This window comes from Plasmodium falciparum (assembly GCF_000002765.6).
Source record: "Plasmodium falciparum 3D7 genome assembly, chromosome: 9".
Lineage (NCBI taxonomy): Eukaryota > Apicomplexa > Aconoidasida > Haemosporida > Plasmodiidae > Plasmodium > Plasmodium falciparum.
Genome location: NC_004330.2, coordinates 188,888 through 210,000, shown reverse-complemented (window position 1 = coordinate 210,000; position 21,113 = coordinate 188,888). Strand labels below are relative to the sequence as shown.

The 21,113-nt window shown below is 18.9% G+C and overlaps 4 protein-coding genes across 4 annotated transcripts; 3 read left to right on the top strand and 1 right to left on the bottom strand.

The window, feature by feature from the left end:
• Positions 1-1,275: 1,275 nt before the first annotated feature.
• On the top strand, positions 1,276-1,833 carry PF3D7_0904400 (signal peptidase complex subunit 3, putative; the record flags this gene model as incomplete). Its single annotated transcript, XM_001351882.1, has 1 exon — positions 1,276-1,833. One exon carries the CDS (start codon positions 1,276-1,278, stop codon positions 1,831-1,833), a length of 558 nt encoding a protein of 185 aa, XP_001351918.1.
• Positions 1,834-2,542: 709 nt separating this feature from the next.
• On the top strand, positions 2,543-10,950 carry PF3D7_0904300 (conserved protein, unknown function; the record flags this gene model as incomplete). The annotated part of the gene is made up of 9 exons (XM_002808868.1): positions 2,543-2,674; positions 2,758-2,784; positions 2,886-3,021; positions 3,131-3,181; positions 3,310-3,575; positions 3,725-3,930; positions 4,042-4,138; positions 4,244-4,355; positions 4,514-10,950. The coding sequence occupies 9 exons, from the start codon at positions 2,543-2,545 to the stop codon at positions 10,948-10,950; spliced, it is 7,464 nt and encodes a 2,487-aa protein (XP_002808914.1).
• A 234-nt stretch (positions 10,951-11,184) lies between these two features.
• PF3D7_0904200 (PH domain-containing protein, putative) lies at positions 11,185-12,134 on the bottom strand (the record flags this gene model as incomplete). The annotated part of the gene is made up of 2 exons (XM_001351880.1): positions 11,185-11,260; positions 11,332-12,134. 2 exons carry the CDS (start codon positions 12,132-12,134, stop codon positions 11,185-11,187), a joined length of 879 nt encoding a protein of 292 aa, XP_001351916.1.
• A 2,039-nt stretch (positions 12,135-14,173) lies between these two features.
• PF3D7_0904100 (AP-4 complex subunit epsilon, putative) lies at positions 14,174-19,143 on the top strand (the record flags this gene model as incomplete). Its single annotated transcript, XM_001351879.2, has 6 exons — positions 14,174-14,254; positions 14,488-14,559; positions 14,699-18,427; positions 18,571-18,666; positions 18,840-18,979; positions 19,095-19,143. 6 exons carry the CDS (start codon positions 14,174-14,176, stop codon positions 19,141-19,143), a joined length of 4,167 nt encoding a protein of 1,388 aa, XP_001351915.2.
• Between the last annotated feature and the right edge of the window lie 1,970 nt (positions 19,144-21,113).

Genomic DNA, 21,113 nt, shown 5'->3' with positions numbered 1-21,113 from the left:
ATTTATTAAATTATATAGGGAAAAAAAAAAAAAAAAAAAAAAAATCGTTATATGATATAAATATTGTATATATTGAACTATTTCATTAAAAATATTTACTACTTTTATATTTCTTTTAATATATATTTATTTATCCTCAAAGTATACATATATATATATATATATATATATAATGAATGTTTTGAAAATGGAAAGACTAGTTTAAAAATACGAGGATATTAAAAAATAAAAATATATATATATATATATATATATATATTTATATGATTGTAAAAAAAATTAATCATTCCCCTGCCATCAAATATGTATGTATGTATATATATATATATATATATGTTTATTATTTTGTTATATAAATGAAATGTTAAAAAGTGTTGAGATGAATATATATGTATTTTATATATATGATAAATGTATATAAATATTATAAATATATATATATTTTTTGCACAATATTAAAAAAAAGAAAAAAAAAACGGGAAAATTTCTTTAATTTATTATTTACATATATATATAAATATATATATATTTATGTATAGAGAATTTATAATATGTAAAAGAAAAAAAGGAAAAAAGTTACCCCCTGTATGTAATAGTTTTATATATTTTTTTTTTCCCCCATATATATAAGAAAAAGAGTATTATAAGAACAGAAAATTAAAAATACATTTTAACCTATATAAATTTTTTTTTTTTTTTTTTTTTTTTTTATTGTAAGGGGTAAAATTTTTAGCTAAATGATATATTTTATATATATACACGAATATATATATGTATATAATATATATATATATATATATATATATATATATATATATATATATTAGGGGAGATAAAGAAAGAATAATAACCAAATATATATAATATATATTTTATATATTTGTAATATATATATATATATATATATCATTAAATATTAAATTATTATATACATTCTGTTTATATTCATAAAATATATAATATGTTAAAAAAAAAAAAATAAAATAAATTACAATATGTTTAGATTGTGTATTAGGAAGGAGGAATATATTTTAGATGAACTCTCTTAATGAAAAATATATGTAATTCTTTTCTTTATTTTTTTTTTTTTTTTTTTGATTTTGTACTAAATATAAAGAATAGTAAATAAACATATTGTTTTATTACTTATAATATATATATATATTATAATATTTTTTTTTCATTTGATATTTTTGTTATGTGTGAATACATACACATATTTTTTTTATAAATAGATATATGTACATATAATTTTATATATATAACGAAGAAAAAATGGATAGCTTCTTAAACCGCTTAAATGTGTTGTTTTATTCTATGGCCCTGTGTTTTTTAATATTGTGTGCGTTCAATTATGGAACATCTTTTTATTTATTTGATGAGAAAGAAATAAAAACCAATATTCAGGTGAAAAGTATTAAAAGATTTGTATATAATAGGTACATAAATGCTGATGAAGCAGTATTATCTTTAGATGTTTCTTATGATATGAGAAAAGCATTTAATTGGAATTTAAAACAGCTTTTTGTTTATGTTTTAGTTACATATGAAACGCCTAAAAAAATAAAGAATGAAGTTATAATTCAAGATTATATTGTTAAAAATAAAAAGCAAGCCAAAAAAAATTATAGAAATTTTATTACAAAATATTCACTTAAAGATTATTATAACGGACTAAGAAATAATTTAATTCATTTACAAGTTTGTTATAAATATATGCCTATTGTGGGTTTTTCAAGATCTTTTGAAGGTGCCAAAATTTCTTATCAATTGCCCCCTGAATATTTTGATAACTTGCCTTCGAATTACCCCTTATATTATCCAGACAAATAAAAATGGAACCTTAAATAAGTACTATGATGTGCTATCCACATATATATATATATATATATATATATATATATATATATATATATATATATATATATGAGTTAATGTAAATATATTCTCTTATTTTTAATAATATATATATATATATATTTTTTTTTTCTAGTTATCATTTTTATGTCATATGTATTTTATATGAATATTTTTTCGTTTAATATATATACGTATATTTTATTTTTTTTAAGAAACATCTTTTTGAAATATACATTTAATTTTATATAACACCTAAATAAGGATTAAACCTATATATATATATATATATATATATATATATTGAAGTGTGCAAATATGCACATTTTTAAGTTTAGAAATAAATATTTATATTTAAAAGGTAATGTATATTTCTTTACATTAAATAATAGAAATTGGTTGCACGTTCGGAATATATATATATATATATATATTATAAATGTGAAGGGTTCATATATAATATAAAATAAAATGATATTTTTTGTTTTCCTCTGGATCAATGATTATATAGGGTATATAATTAATTTTATTCTTATATGAGAAAAACGATGAAATGTATACAATATATTATATATATTAATAATTCTTATGATATATATATATATATATATATATATATATATATATATATATAATTTAAGTTTCCTTAATTTTTTTCATACTTTTATCATAAATATAACAAATCATGTCTTGTATAAATAAATTACCACTTTTTATTATATTAATAATATACGAAACCTTAAATAAAAATTGGGGAGCAAAAAATTATTATTCCCAATTGAATAAGGGAATATACCCAAGATTATTAAATGTTAAGGTAATATTAAAAATATATAGTACATATGTGTATAATATATATATATATATATATATTATTTTTTTTTTTTTTTTTTTTTGAAGTGTAGAGCTGGTGAATCACTTACTTATGTATAAGAAAAAAAAGAAAAAAAAAAAAAAAAACACACATATTAATATGTTTATATTTTATGCTCTCATATGCTTTTCACTATAAACCTTTTATATTTAAGGATTACAAGTGTGATAAATGTAAAGAGGGATTTTTTAATTTTTCGAGAGATAACAAAAAATGTTCACCTTGTCCTATCGGTACTTTTAGCAGTTATGTGGGTTCCATAATATGTGAAAATTGCCCATATGGATCTAGTAAAAATAATAAAATTAAATAAATAAATAAAAATATATATATACATATATATATATATATATATATATATATATATATATATATTAATTTTCATTATATTTCCTACAGCCACAAAGAGCATTGGATCAAAATCCATATCAGATTGTGTCTGTAATAAAGGTTTTAAAAAAATATAAAAACTAAGATATAAAATTATATACATTAAAATATATTTAATACAACCATATTAAAAATAAATTATGTTTAAGAAAAAATAATTGAACTTGCATAATTTTTTTATATACAAGGTTTTAAATTAAGCTCATATTTAAATGGTGGTAATAAATGTGTACCATGTAATTCACAAGAATATTGTAAAAGTAACGAAAACACATGGTGTTTTCGTAACATGTGTTTGAAAGATAAAAATAAGGAAAACATAAAATTATGTAAGAAAGTGAAGAAGAAATCCATATATAATTATGAAATATTATGTTTTAAAAAGGGAGTGTGTTTAAATGTGAAGGAGAAAAATAGTTGTCTGGAGGGAAATAAAATGATACAGTGTAAAATTGTACAAAAAAAAATAAAATAATATAATTTATTTTTTTTCATGATTTATTAATTTAAAGAAAATCACTTAATATATTATATATATATATATATATATATATTAATTTTATGGAATTTTATATTATCAAAATTTATTTTTACTTTTTATAGTGTGATGAAAATTATAGATACAACTTCCTCGCTCCTTTACAACAACCTTGCGTCCTTTGTAACATGAGTACATATTTTATAATATTCTTTTTTGCTATATTTATATTTGTCATTAGTATATTTATAGCTATGTGTATAAATAATGAGAAAGAAAAAAGTATAATACAATTATTTTTTACCTATATCCAATTTGTATCACTACTTAGGTATTAAATTATAATATTAAAAAAATTAATTCTCTTTTATTATTTTATGATATATATATATATATATATATATATATATATGTGTGTGTGTGTGATTATTTTCGTTTAAAGGTATGTTAATTCAAATTATGATCACTATCTTGTGAAGTTTTTGTATTTTTTTACATTCGGCATACCAATTAATGAATTTCTTGACTGTGTCTTTAAAGTAATGAAATAATATTATTTTTCATTTGTGAAAAATTAAAATATTTATATTCTTCCTAGGATGTTATAAAATGTATGTTTATATATATGTATTATTTCATTTTAGAGAGGAAGTAATTTAGAACGGATTCAAAAAAAAATCACCTTTCTATTATACTTACCTTTGTTAATATTAATTTGTTCACTTTTGTGTACCTTTGTCATTACCTTATTTTATAGTAATTTATACGAAATGAAAAAATATATATATATATATATATATATATATATATATCCATGAAGTATTATAAATTACTATGAATCTATATATAATTATCATGTTTCCTTTGAGGGTATATCATACATACATATATTTAATATATATATATTATTACAGAGAATGTAAAAAGACGTGAAGATGTTACTATATGCCCTTTTGATAAAAATTATAAACAGAGAAGCAAAAAAAAACATATCAATAAAGTTGATAATTCAAATGTGAATAACAATAATATAAGTGAATATAAAAAGAAAAAAGATTGTAGTAAGAGAAATGAAATAAATATAATAGATATGAATGATCGTAAGGAAATGAACTTTTGTGATTCTAATAATTTATTTATAAATGAAATATCTCAACCTAAAAAATTTCATCATAATATATATTCTGATGATAATATAACGAGGTGTAACTTGTTCAGTGCGGAAAACTATGTGAGGTCCTTTTTGTTTTTTTTTATATTTTATCACGATTTGATATATATAGAAATAATTAAATTGTGTGTATTATTTTGTTTATGCAATTATGATGAACATAGAGAAGAAAGTTTTATTATAATTGACGATTCAATAAATTGTGAAGATATGAAAAGTTCTTATTACAAAATAATGATAATTATTATATATAATACATTTATGAAATTTTTTTATTTGTATTTTTTTCAATTACTTAGAAAATATGTGAAAAGATATCAAGCAGTTATAGATGAATATATTATTTTGCAACAAAAAGCAAAAATTATAAATAAAAAGGATACTCTTTTTTTAATTATATTTATAATACTTTTTCATAAGAAATTTTGGATTACTATTAATCCATCTTTATATTATAATTATAAAAATGGTTTATATAATAACAATATACATATATTTCAGTTTATGATAATAATTATTTCTTTTTCTATTTATGTATTAATCATACATATATGTGTATATGAAAGGAAAGACCCTCATCGTTTTTTTTTTGATATACATACAATAGAAAAAGGAAAAAAAAAAAAAAAAAATGTGTCTAATACGAGAGATTGTTTTGATAATGATGAAGGAAATAAAATGTGTCATATGAAACTATATAGTTCTTGCCGTATAAGAAATAATAAATCTAATATTTGCCATAGTGTGGAAAAAAACAATATAAAGGAATATGATAAAAAAGAAAAAGAAATAACAAATAAAAGAAATAACATGTGGTATCATTTTTTCATAATTTTATTTCAAAATGTAAAAAAAAAAGATACATTTTTATATTCTTTTTCATGTTTAATATATACTACGATTTTATTATTTTATTATACCTTTTTATGTTATGTTCATATAAAAAATTTTATAAAAATCATTACAATTATATCTATATTGTGTAACATAACAATATATTTTGTTTTTATTTTATTCTTTTTGATTAATCATACTATAAAGAAGTATAATTTTTCAAAAAAAATTATATATATTATAAGTTTCGTAAAAAAAAGGAAAAGAAAATGGCTAGGTATATACAGAAAATTTAAAACACTTATATGGGGAAATCGTAAAAAGATGGAAGACACATATTCAAGAGTTAAGAACAAAAAAGGAATAGAAAATGAACAAAAAAAAGAACAGAAATTAAAAAGCCTATTATTAATGAGTAATGTCTTAAATTATTATACGGATGATGAGGAATCTATTTTAAATACAAAAAATAATAACGTAAAAAAAAAGAATAACAATATATTTATGGTAAAAAAATGGAATGTAAATAATATAAAAAGACATAAATTATTAAACATTTCGGAAATATGGATTCATTATTTATATAATATTATTAGTCTATCTAATGAACCACAAAAATGTTTATCCATTCTTATAAAATTAACATTAGAAAAAAAATACCCCCTTATTTCATTAAAAACATGTATACATGTATTAAGAAAAAATCATTTTTTTGAAACAGATAATTTTTTAATAATTCTAAAAAATTTCTTAAAATTTACAAAAAAGTTTGTAAAGGTATTACGGAGGAAAAAATATGAACAATCATATGAATATCTAATCATATATGCATGGGGAATGAGTATATTAAATTATGGCAATTTACGAGATATAAATTACAATATCTCACATATATTATTTCATGTTTATAGCATATTAAATAAATGTCGTTTTTATAAAAATATAGTAGAGCATTTTTTTAATATTTATCCATATGTAAATAATAATGCTATGAAAGGAAATATGTCACTTATAAATATGTATAATAATATGTGTAATTTTTCTTTTGATAAGAATAATTTATATGAGGAAGAGAAGCAAAGTCAAAAAATAAAAAATAATATATTAATTGAACAAAATTTTTTAGACGATAATGTTAATATGGATATTAAGGATGATCCATGTGATGAAATAGAAGACATGAATATGTTACAAATGTATGGAAACTCATTTTGTCAATCTTTTATGCCGTTATATAACCACAATTTTAATAGGAAGAATGATCAGAGTATACATATGGAAGAGACATATATGTGTGATAGAGAAAGGTTCAATTGTTTAGATAAATATATGTGCTCAAATACATATATTAATAAAAGAAATAGCGAAACTTTTGTAAATGCTCATAAAGGGGAATATAAATATGATATTTCATCAGATATGAATTTAATAGATTATAAAAAACAAAGTACAAGAACAAAAAATTTTAAAGGACAAAGAATATTTTATCATATACATTCTTTGTATATTATCGAATTGGCAAGAATATTTATTCATTGTTTACTATTAGATGTGAGTGAATTTTTTTTTAAAATTTATCATACACATATATGTGAGAAATATATTTGTAATAATTTGATCAACTTATGGGGATGTTATAGAAATCAAAATATATACATGAAGAGATTCTTTGAATATATTAAAAAAGGAGAATATAAAAATCAACAAAATATAATTAGGTATAATATATGTTCAATTATAAATGAAAAAAGGGATGATAATAATAATAATATAGATAATACAGATAATATAGATAATATTTTAAGTATAACCGATTTCATAAATAAAAAGGTACTAGATATCGATTTTTATAACGAATATGAAAAATTAAGTAAGAACTCCAAACATTACTTTATAAATATTTCAGAAGAAAAAGATTATTTAAATATTAACGAATTAATTAATTTTTCGAAAGCCAGTGATAATATAGAAGAGTTGAAGAGATTACAAAATAACTTAATAGAAAAAAGAAATAAAAAGAAATTAAAAATTTTTTCTCTCATTTTTTGTAGTGCTATGCCTGTTCATATTATAGATGATTATGAAATGTATTTAGATGAGGATGATATAAAATTAATAAAAGAAAGAAAAAGAAATTTTAACATTTTATTAGAAAATATGAGTGAACAAATTATGGATCAATATGTAAAGGAAAATTATAACGACAAAAAATATTATTTTGAAATGTGTAATTATGGTTCTTCATTAAATATAAGAGGTGAATTCCTAGAGGCGTATTCAAAAAAGATCGTTTCAGAAAAAAATAAAAATAATATTAAAGAGTTAAAAACAAATATAATAGATATAAAACATATTTATAATAAAGGAGATGATGAAGATACGGATAATTTATTAAATATAAAATATATAGATATATTAAATAAAAATAAAAATGATTATATGAATTATCAATATATAAAAGAATATAATAGTTTATTATTAATTCATAATAATTATAAAGGTTGTGTTGGAATTACAGGAGATTTAAAAGGAATGAATTTTTATCATAGCAATGCTTCAATTATTATAAATCCTTGTATCCCTTTACCAACAGAATGTACTATAGAATTGTGGTTATGTTGTAACCCTAAAAAGAAATATAGAAATATATCCGGAAAAAAGTTTGCTTTTTGTGACAAAAAAGGTAACTCATTATTTGTTTTAAGTCTAAATGAGGATGGATTAGAAGATATAGAGATATATATAACAAATGTCGAACTATTAAGTGATTATTATAAGAAAATGAATTATATACAAGATATTAAGACAGCTACACATTATCATAGGTTAAAGGACATTTCTAAAGTTTTGAATTATAATAATGGTATATATATAAAAAGCAATATGATAACAAAAAAATGTAAAAAATATAAAAAATATAAAATATATAAAATATATAAAATAGGTAAAAATTATAATATGAGAAATAATATAATAAAAAAAAAAAAGTGGAATTTAATTAATATTACCAAATCTTCTCAGGGGCTCGTTTATTATATCAATGGAAAATATATAAGTTTTATTTCACATGAAATATTAAATATGCAAAAAACATTTGAAATTTGTCTTTTTGGTAACTCTTGTTTTGGTAATAATAATATAGGTATCTGTTCTTCTTTTAAAATTTTTAATTTTTTAAATAAAGAAGAAATAAAATGTAGATATAAAATTATAAAAAATATAAAATGTAAAGAAATGTTAGGTGATAACATAAAGATACAAGATGATAATAATAATAATAATAATAATAATTATAATTATTATAATTATAATAATTTTGTAATTGAAGGAATAGATGTTCGGGAAACCAAACCTGCAGAAATAATATTTTTAATAAATTTTATTCAGTCATCAAAATATACAAATAGAGTTATACCATTTATAAATGATTCAAATTATATGTTAAAAATATACCAATTAAAATTTTTTGACATATATAAAAATAATATTAATTTATCTAATATGAATTATTATGAAGATATTTGTGATAAATATAATGACTTTTCTGAAGGTACAAAGAAACATATTATACATCATAATAGTAATCAAAATATTTCATGTTGGCAAGAGGAAAAAAGTAAAAATGTTGACATGGTTAAAAAAAAAAATATATATATAAATTATAATAACGATGATAATATAATAAATAACTATTCTTCTATTGATTGTAGAATAATTCATATAAAAAATAAAGATCATTATGGCTACAATGTATATGTAAAAAAAATTATAGGAAGGCAAGATGTACCAAAAATTTATGGGATAAATATATTTTCTCATAATTTTGGTCTTGCTTGTGATTTATCAAAATTTTATAATTTAATTATTTCCCCATCTTTATCTATATATAATGAATTACAAAAGACATTAGGATATTCTATTTGTGCTTGGATATTTTTACCAATAGAAAAAAGTATTTCTTATTCTTCATTAATAGCTGGAAAAAAAGATATTCATGTTTGTATTTTTAGTGATGATATGCTTTTAGGTAGTATTCAAAATTATACTTCTAAAGGAAATTTATTATTTTATCATTCTTCTGGATATAGCATAAAAAATATGAAAAGAGGATGGTATTATCTTAATGTTATTGGAACTTTACAAGGTCAATATTATTTTTTAAATGGGAAATTTAAAGGTTATCATACATTCTGTTCATTTGATAATATTAAATATATATGTAATAGTAGTTTATTTATAAATCCATTTCCTTATATATGTTTTTTAAAAATTTTAAATAAACCTTTGTCAATGAATGAAGTATTATATGAATTTTATACTTTTTCTAAATTATTTAATGAAACATCTTACGAATCTTATAATTTGCATTATATAATTCATTTTTTATTCCCATATTTTGAATCCAAAAATAAAAATAATATTTCATATTCATCAAATGATACTTCTTTGTGTAATTCTTACGATCATAATTGTTCTGAAGGAAAATATCTCCATTTTTATATTACAGAAAATTATGATGTACATATATATCCAATTGAACAGGTGAAAAACTATTATTATTCCGTATCTCTTATATCTATCAAAAATAGGAAATTATATTATTTTAATAGTATAAATGAACAAAGCAACAATCTAAATATACATTTGAAGAATTATATAATATTGCCTGAACACCATTGGACCATTTTAGCTGTAATTAACTTAACTCACATTAACAAGTTAGGTTATCATTGTTTAGTAGGAGGGACAAATGGAAATTCTCACATATGTATAAATGGTTTTGATTTATCGATAGGTGTTTTAATAAATCTCCAGAATGAATATATATATGAAGAACAATTAAGTTTGGAGGATAGTTTTACAAGTATTTCTGACACTTTAAATGGATTCAGTTTATTGAATGAATATATGAAGGTAGATAGTATTACAAAAGAAAAGAATAATAATAATAATGATGATGATGATGATGATTTATTATGTAATAGCTATGATAAAAAAATTAATAAGTACAACAATAATGTTTCTGATTTTGATAATGTTCATATAAGAAATGCAAACAAATCATATTCAACATTTTGTGGTTGCGGATATAATTTACAAAATGAATTAAATAAAAATATATTAATAACAACGACGTGTCGAAATTATGAACAAACATTTTTTATTAACTCTACAAAAGTAGGTATAACCCAAGCATGCTTAGACCCTATAACATGTATAGGTAATTGTGCTTCTATAAATAATGAATTTCTTTCTCCTTTTGGTTCTTATAAATTTTTAAGAATCATTTTTGACTACGTTAGTGATGAGCAAATAAGACAATTTTATTATTCCCTTAAATTATAGGAAATGTTGTAATATATACATATTATATGTATATGTGTATTTAAACATTTTATGGGGACCATTCAAAAAAAAAAAAAAAAAAAAAAAAAATTACAAAATAATAAACAAATCACATATACATATAATTTAACACAAACATGCTACATATATATTTTGCTTTCTTTCAGCATAGTACTATTTCATGTATATCAAAAAAAAAAAACAAAAACAAAAAGAAAAAAAACAATTATTGAATCATTCCATATCGGAATATTTTTCACTATCTTCTTCGCTGTTTTCTTTTTGTAAATTTATTGCTTCTTGTTCATTCCTAAAGAATAAAAAATAATGTTTATGAATATATATATATATATATATATATATATTATATATATTTAATACCTGGATGAATTTTTCAGTAACTGATCTTTTTTTATATCTTCAAGACTTTTCTCATTAATTTTTATATTAGGTTGACCATATTTACTTTTTGCTATTCGTAGTTTTAATCCTTTTTGTTCTTTTTCTTGTTCATCGTCAAATTCTTCGTTAATAATTTTTTTTTTTTTCTCATTTATTTTTTTTACTTTTGTATTTTGTGAATTCGCCTCTTTTTCTTTCATATCCATTTCATTATCTTCATCATTATCTTCATCATTATCTTCATCATTATCTTTATCATTATCATTATCATTTTTTGTATAATCATATTCTGGTAATTTCCCTTGAACATTCGTCATGTTACATAAAACAGCATCCGTTATTGAATTGGCCCAGAAATTCCTCAGAACCTTATTTGCTAAACACAAAATTGTAGAATCGTTTGATTTGGCTACTCGTATGTTAATACATTTATTTGACAATGTTTCTATAGGTAATATAATATCATTAACTTTTATTTCTTTTTCTTTTATATTCCCAAGTTTTAAAATTAATTTATTAAAAATAATAGATCCTTCTATGATTAATTTAGCTTCTTTATCTGACTTATCTAAAATGAGTCCTGCCAAATGTTTTAGTGATTTTCCACAATTTTTTCTGTCTGTAAGTTCATTTAATTCATTCAGACTGTTGTATTCTTTTTTGGAAATTTTCAAAAGTTCCTTATTCCATTTCTCAAGATTTTTGTTATAGAATAAGGGAGTCCCATAAATGTTGAGTATATTCACCAAAAATAAAAAAAGAAACAATTTTAGATAGTTCATCTTTTTTTCTTTTAGAAAAACAAATAGATCTATACAAATATAAAATATATATATATATATATATATATATATATATATATATACGATTACTCAAATTGAAAATAAAAAAAAAAAAAAGTCAACTTTTACTGTATAAATTTTTTACAGCACAACTAATCGGGTTAATAGATTTTATATAATAATATTGAATAAGAAAAGAACAAAATTGTAATACATAAAATAAAGGCTATATATATATATATATATATATATATATAATATTCTATGTTATTTTATAGTCACAATTTAATGTTTTGAAAAAATTAAATATAAATCTATACCTTTATATATATATTGAAACTTTGAGACATAGTGTACTTACACAATCTTAATAATGTAAAATGATACTGGTTAATATAAATAATAGGAAGATAACATTTTTAGGGGAAATTATCCATTAATGAATATAGGACATAAACATAAAAATATATGTACAAGGACAAAGAGTCTTTGTGGTTTTCTTAAAAAAAAAAAAACATGTAACTATATTTATAATATAATTTTAAATAAAATAACTTATTTATATTTTTTATGAAAAAAAAGGAAAGAAACTTTTAATATATGAACATAAAATTTTGAATATTTTTATGTATCATTAATATGCCTTGTAAAAATTATAAATATTATAATGATATATATATATATATATATATATATATATATATATATATGTCACATATTTTATTAATATAGTTGTTAATATACTTACGTATGTGTGTATATTTATATGTCATTATTTAGAATGAGTCAAAAAAAAATTATATCTATATAAATAGATATATAATCCTAATAAGTTTCTAAGATCATGATTTATATTACATACATGGTTTTTTTTTTTTTATATGGGAACCATTATTATATCTAACCAACAATTATAAAAAGAAAAAGAAAAAAAAATGAACACTAATTATTTCGTATATTTATATTAAACCTTATGAAAGGTGGAAAATTATTATTTATTAATATATCATCTAATATTGGATACTTAGTAGAAAGGACATAGATTAATTAGAAAAGCCTTATTTTTTCATTTTTTTTTTTTTTTTTTTTAATAAAAAGAGTTAAAATATTTATTTAGATATTATTAAAATTTTAAATTTATCCTTAAAAAATGTAAAATTTTAATATATATTATTTATTAAAATATATAGTAGATATAGATATGTATAATATTTATTATCTAATTTTGAAATACTTAAATTTTTTTTTTTTTTTTTTTTATATCTTTTCGAATGTGCAAATTTAAATAAATATATATATATATAAATATATATGTTTTTTTTTTTTTTTTTTTTTTCTCCGTGTATAATAATATTATTAAAAATTATGTATTATAAAATTTTTTTTTTTTTATTTTATAAATATTAATTAAAATATAAAGGTATCGTATTCTGAAATGGTTATAATATATTATTACATATACATATATTTATGAATATGAGTATTTATATTATATATTTTGATTGTATATATTTATATATATATATATATATATATATATATTATTTTTTAATTATATATGAAATACATAGGTCATTAATGACTTTACACTTATAAATTTGTTCTCTGATTTTAAGTCATTGAACATTTATATATATAATAATTATTTTTTATACATTCATATCATTTTTCTTATGAAGTTATAAATATTTTTGAATTTTAAAAGTTCTTTTGAATTTATTATATATATATATATATTTTTAATATAATTTTTTTTTTTTTTTTTTTGTTTATTTGTTGGGTTCTTGTAAAAAAAGAGAGAAAAAAATAATAATAATACAATAAAATGAAATAAAATAAAAGAAAAGAAAACTTTTAATATGCAAAAAATATATTTTCTAATTATGTATACATATAATATATAAATATACATATATATTATATCAAATTTGATCAAGACAGCTAACGAAAAAAAAAAAAAAAAAAAATAGATAAAAATAATATATAAAAGTATATTTTAATATTACAACATATAGATATAAAAAATAAATGAATAGAAAATGCTTGGATTAGGTGGGTCATGTTTATCAAAAGAATTTTTTGATTTAGCAAAATCAATTGGAGAAGCTCGTTCAAAACAAGTAAAAAAATAAAAAGAATTTAAATATATCATTTTGTAATTTAATTTGTACATTTTTATATTATATAATAATTATCTCAATTTATATTATTGTACATCTTATATTTATTGTGTATGATAATTATTTTAATTTTTTATTTTATTTTATATATATATATGTTTATTTATTTGTTTATTTATTTGTTTATTTATTTGTTTATTTATTTGTTTATTTATTTGTTTAATTTGTTATAGGAGGAAGATAGAATAATATGCAATGAGATAATTTTATTGAAATCGAGGTTTTCAGACCCTAATACGTCTGTAGTATGTTACTAAGAAGAATATATAAATGAATAAATATATATATATATATATATATTATATTATTTTCTTATTGTGTGCTATATATCTTATGCAAGATATAGATAAATATATTTATTTTTTTTTTTCTCCAATTTTTTAGAAACAAATAAAAGAATATTTAATACGAGCTATATATATAGAAATGCTCGGACATGATGCCTCCTTTGCTCATATTCATGCAGTGAAATTAGCTCATGAGAAGAACATATTGTGTAAGAGGACAGGTTATTTATCATGCAACTTATTTTTACATAAAGATCATGAATTAATGTTATTATTAATTAATACTATACAGAAAGATTTAAAAAGTGATAATTATTTGGAAATATGGGCAGCTTTAAGTTGTGTATGTAAATTATTAAATAATGAAATGATACCTGCTATATTTCCAGTAATACAAGATTTATTAAATCATAAGAATGAATTGATAAGAAAAAAGGTTTGTATGTTATTACATAAAATGTATATTATTGAACCATCATTAATAAAAGATATTGATATATATTTAAAAAAATTATTATGTGATGTAGACCCATCAGTGATGGGTGCTTCATTAAATTTAATACATTCTATAGCTAAGAATGATATGATATATAGTATTAAGTTAGTACCATATTTGGTTTCTATTCTTAAGCAAATATGTGAAAATAAGTTACCAAAAGATTATGATTATCATAGAATTCCAGCACCATGGATTCAAATAAAAATTTTGTCAATTTTTCGTATTTTAGGATATTCAAATAAAAAATTATCAGAACAAATGTATGAAGTATTACAAAAAACAATGCAGAGGGCTGATTTCGGAATTAATGTTGGATATGCTATAATATATGAATGTGTGAAAACGATAGCTACAATATATCCTTCACATCATTTATTAGAATTAGCATCTTTATCTATATCTAGATTTATTTCATCAGATAATCATAATTTAAAATATGTTGGAGTAACGGGGCTAGCTTTAATTGTAAAAATTAATCCTTTATATGCAACTGAGCATCAATTGGCTGTAGTTGATTGTTTAGAAGATAAGGATGAAACTCTAAAAATAAAAACGCTAGATTTATTATATGAAATGACAAACCCATTGAATGTTCAAGTGATTGTAGAGAAATTAATATTCCATATGAAGAATTCTGTGGATATTCATTTTAAACATGATTTAGCATGTAAAATTATTGAACTTATAGAAAGATATACACCTGATGATATTTGGTTTTTGAATAAAATTAATACCTTATTTTTATCAGTTGGTGAATTATTAGATGAGAGTTATTCTTATTCTCTTATCAAATTATTAAAGGATAGTTCTATATGTGCCGAGTCAGATTCAGGGGATGACGAAATAAATACAAGTAAATATAAAAGTGCATCAAATGGTAATATAAATATGGAATGTTTGAATTTGCCAAATAAGGAACACATAAAAACTTATATGAAAGAACAGAAAGAAGGTACAATGGAACAATTAAAAATAAATATTGAGAATAATGAAAAATTGAACCAGGCGCATATGAACAACCAAAAAAATTATGAAATGAATAATAATAATAATAATGATGATGATGATGATGTTAATATTAGTAATGACAATAATGGTGATGTTAATATTAGTAGTGATAATAACAATAATAATAATAATAATAATAATAATAATCATAGTAATTATAATAATATGAGCAGTAATATAATCAGTAATGATGATATTAAACATGAACAAAAAAAAAATAAGAACGATGATGTAAACAACTCAGATATGCAAATAGATTTACAGAAAAAGAAGAAAAACAAAATGAATGACGATATATACAATCTCAGAAAATATGCTGTAAATACATATATTAGATTATTAGAAAGTAATGAGAACATTCCATTCATATTAATGCAAATAATTTGCTGGGTCATAGGAGAATATAGTCATTTGTGTGATATTGAAAATTATAGTACAGAAGATATTATAGATTTATTATGTGAATGTTTAGAAAAAAATTTTAGTAATCCTGACAGAGTTAAATCATGCTTAATAACAGCTATTTTTAAACTATGTTCAAGGAATAATATAAGAGATCATGTAGTAGCAAAAAAAATAATTGATAAATATAAAAATAGCAAAATAACAGACTTACAACAAAGATGTTATGAATACGATTTAATATTAAATAATCCTATTTTAATGAATAACGTTTTTTCTCTAAGAAATACTAAAAAAAAAATAGTTATTGATGAAACCTTATCATTTCTAAATCCATATATAGAAGAGCATTTAAGAAGTGGAGGGAAGTCATATATTTCAAAAGATTTAAGAAAAAATGAACAGCATGATGAATCCATAAAGAGTACGAACCCCGTATTGAATTTTACTCCTTATGAATTACCACTTAATAATAAATTAAGTTCAGATAATTATAATATATCATCTAATAATATACCTATATATGAAAAGAACTATAATTACCAGGAGGATGCTGTTGTTCCTATGTCAGCAACAGATGAGCAAGCATCGACAATGAAGGATAAGGGAAAAATATATAAATTAAATGTTATGGGACCCAAAAAATGGAAAAAAGAAGTATATAATATAGACCAAGGACAAAATGATGATACGGATGCAATTGAAAAGAGGGATATGGAAAAGAAGAAGAAAAAGAAGAAATCAGGCAAAAAAAATAATAAAAATAAAAAAAATGAAAAAAACCAAAACGACAACAACAACAACAACAACAACAACAACAATAATAATAATAATAATAATCATATTGATGGTAATCAAAATAATAGTGAGGTAATAAATAAAGACAAAGTGAAGAAGAAAAAAAAGAAAAAAAGTGTACAAAGAGAAGAGGCTGCTGATTTTAATAAAGGAATTAAAAATGATATAAATCAAACAGAGGAAGATATTAAGTTACATAATATCGTGAACACACAAAAGGACAGAGGTATGAATAGTTTTTGCAGTAATTATTATGATGAAGAAGACGATGAAGACGAATATGACGATGATGATGAAGAGGATGAAGAATATGAAGATGATGAAGAATATGAAGATGATGAAGAAGAGAATGAAGAATATGTCGATGAAAGTGATGATGATGAGGATGAAAACCATGATGACGATGATTATCATGAAGAGGAACAATATAATAGAAATAATGTTTTTATTAATGAAGAAAATGAAAATGAGAAGCGTACTGATAATGTTAATGTTGATGATTACAATGAACAAAATTATGAACGATTTGATGATAATAAAGATATTCATTATTCAAAAGAATTTAATAGATTTCCAAGTGATAATTATCATAATAAGATAAATAATAAGACAAATGTTTATAATTGGAAAATTAAAGGAAATATTAATACTGTAGCAAATAATAAAAAAGAATTAACCGAAAAAGAAAAAATGGCAGCAGCTTTATTTAATGGATTAATATCAAATAATTCACCATTAAAAGATCCTATAAAAAGTTCTTATGTTTCTACAATATCAATGAAAAAAAATATGTCTATATTGTCTAATAAAAATTATTTTACTTCAAAAAAATATGATAATAATAATGATATGGGTGGAATAAGAAAAAAAAGTTTACATAATGAACAAGTAGAAAATAGAGATGTTACAAAAATGAAGGTAAATGAAAAAGGTAATAATAATAATAATAATGATGGGTGTACTAATAAGTTGGTAGATATCAATGTAGACAATTCTGATCATTTAAATGAAATAACAAAAAATAAAAAGAACAAAGGAGATCAATTTGATATGATAGATTTAAATGAATTACCTAAAAAAATAGATCCTACAAAGAGTTCTGATATAAATATAGAAGAGGTAAAACAAATATATTTTTATATTTTATTGATTCATAAATATGTATTTGAAGTGTATATTATAATACGTGTATTAAAATATATATGTGATTAAAAATTATTATTATTATTAATATTATTATTTTTTTTATTTTTTATTTGTAGGAGAAAAAACTATGGGACAAGATAACTACTAAGAAAAAGGCTGTATTTATAAATTCAACAAACTTGAATATATTACAGACACTTAAAAAAATTGAGGTAAAAATAAATAAATAAATAAATATATATATATATATATATATATATATATATATATGTTTGTATTAAAGAGTTATAATTTTAATGTGCATAAAATTTGCAATAATATTTATGTTCAAGTGTATTTATTATTTATTTATTTTGTTATTTTTTTTTTTTTTATTCCTTTGAAGAATAATATAAACACAAATGTTATTGAAGTTTCTAAAATGGATTCATTGATTTCATGTTTTTATAACAATACTAAGGTGCTGATAAAAATAAAAATAGAAGATAACAAATTAATTTTTTTAGTAAAATCTAATGAAAATAGGTAAGACACAAAAAGATACATTTTTTTGTTATATTATAAAACTGGAAAAATGATACAAAAAAAAAATATATATATATATATATATGTAATTTTTTTTTTTTTTTTTTTTTTTCAGCATAATTGACAATGTTTTTGATGTCCTCAAGAATTTGTTTCATATATAATTTTTTTTTTTTTTTTTATTTAAAATATGTATATACAAAGGAAAACTTTTAAAGATGTTAATTTATTTTATTATTATTTTTTTTTATTATAAGTTTTTTTTTTTTTTTTTTTTTTTTTTTTTTTTTTTGTTAAATAAGACAAAAACGATGATACACTCAATAATTTTGTTTTAGTTAGCTTCATATGACATGTTATATAAAATTTTTTTTTATTTTTTCAATTATACATATATATATATATATATGAAAAGAGAAATATGTATATTTATTTTTACACATGTATATATATATATATATATATATATATACATATTTAATTTATTATTTTATGTGCCTAATATTTTTTGTTCCATTATTAATATTTTAAGAGAATTACATTTACATTTTTTTCCTTTTTTTTTTTTTTTTAAATAAAGAAACACGTTATAACATTATTATTTTTTATTATTTATTATTTTTTATAATTTTTTTTTTTTTTTTTTAAGTATCTTAACAATTATAAATATCATATTATTGTAAGGATTTCACATTTTTAATATGATGATAAAAATTTAAGCTTTATGAAATACCAATTAAAATATATAGTATTACATTTTGAACAACTGAATTAAGATTAATGAGAAAAAGGAAAAAGATATTCTCAATGTTATATATTTATGATTTAAAAAAAAAAAAGAAAAAAGAAAAAAGAAAAGTTATTTATTGTATATATATATATATATATATATATATATATATAAAGTTAAATGTATTATAAACATATATTTTTATATTTTATATAAATATTAAAATATATAATATTTTTAATATTGAGAAAATGAAATATATATTTATTTCTTAAAACACGTGATTTTTATTGATTTATAATATAAAAACCAATTTTTAAGAATTCTCATAAATTAAATAATAATAATAATATATATATATATATATCCTTTGTGTACTTGTATATATGTTTTATTTTATAATTTTTTTCCCTAAATCATCGGAAAATCAAATATTCATATATTCCTTTAATCTCCTAAATTTAATAAATATATAATATATTTAAATAATATATAAAAAAATTTATATATATATATAATACTTTATATATATTAATATATTTATATAACAATATATAATAGATGTAATATATTATGTATTTTAATATATATATTATTTTATATTATACTGTTTTATTTTATACGTATTATATATATACATATAATATAATATTAATATATATATATATATATATATATATATATATATATATATAACATATTGTATTTTTATATGAATATATAATATATTCTTTTCTATTTTATTTTTTTTACTATTAGAGGTTTTTTCATTTCAAGCAACAGTATATATATATATATATATATATAAAGAATTAATACGAGTTAATAATTATATAAAATAAAAATATTATAATAATTATAATAATATTATTATATAAAATAAAAGAGAAAATTATCATTTATTATATTTATATATAATATTATATATATTATTATATGAATTTATAATTTATTCATAAAAAGGAACAAAAAAGAAAAAAATAAATATATGTATAATAAATAAAAATAAGAAAATATTTGTTTTTTTATTTAAAAAGAAAAATTCTTACTTTTATGAAACATTAGACTTATTTTTATTTATTTTATATATATATATATATATATATATATATATATATAAATATATATATATATGTTTTTTTTTTTATTTTTTTTTTGTTTATTATTGAATAAATATGATTCTGTAATAGATATAGTTATATATAAATATAATTATTTTATATAAATAAGTAATAATATGTTTATTTTAAGATCTTATTAAAAAAAAATTAAACAAACGAATAAGAAAGAAGAAAAAGAAAAAAAAAAGAGGGGGAGAGGAAAAAAAAAAAAAGTTTTTTTTTCTTTTCTTTTTTTTTTTTTTTTTTTTTTTTTTTTTTTTTTTTTTTTTTTTTTTACATTCTT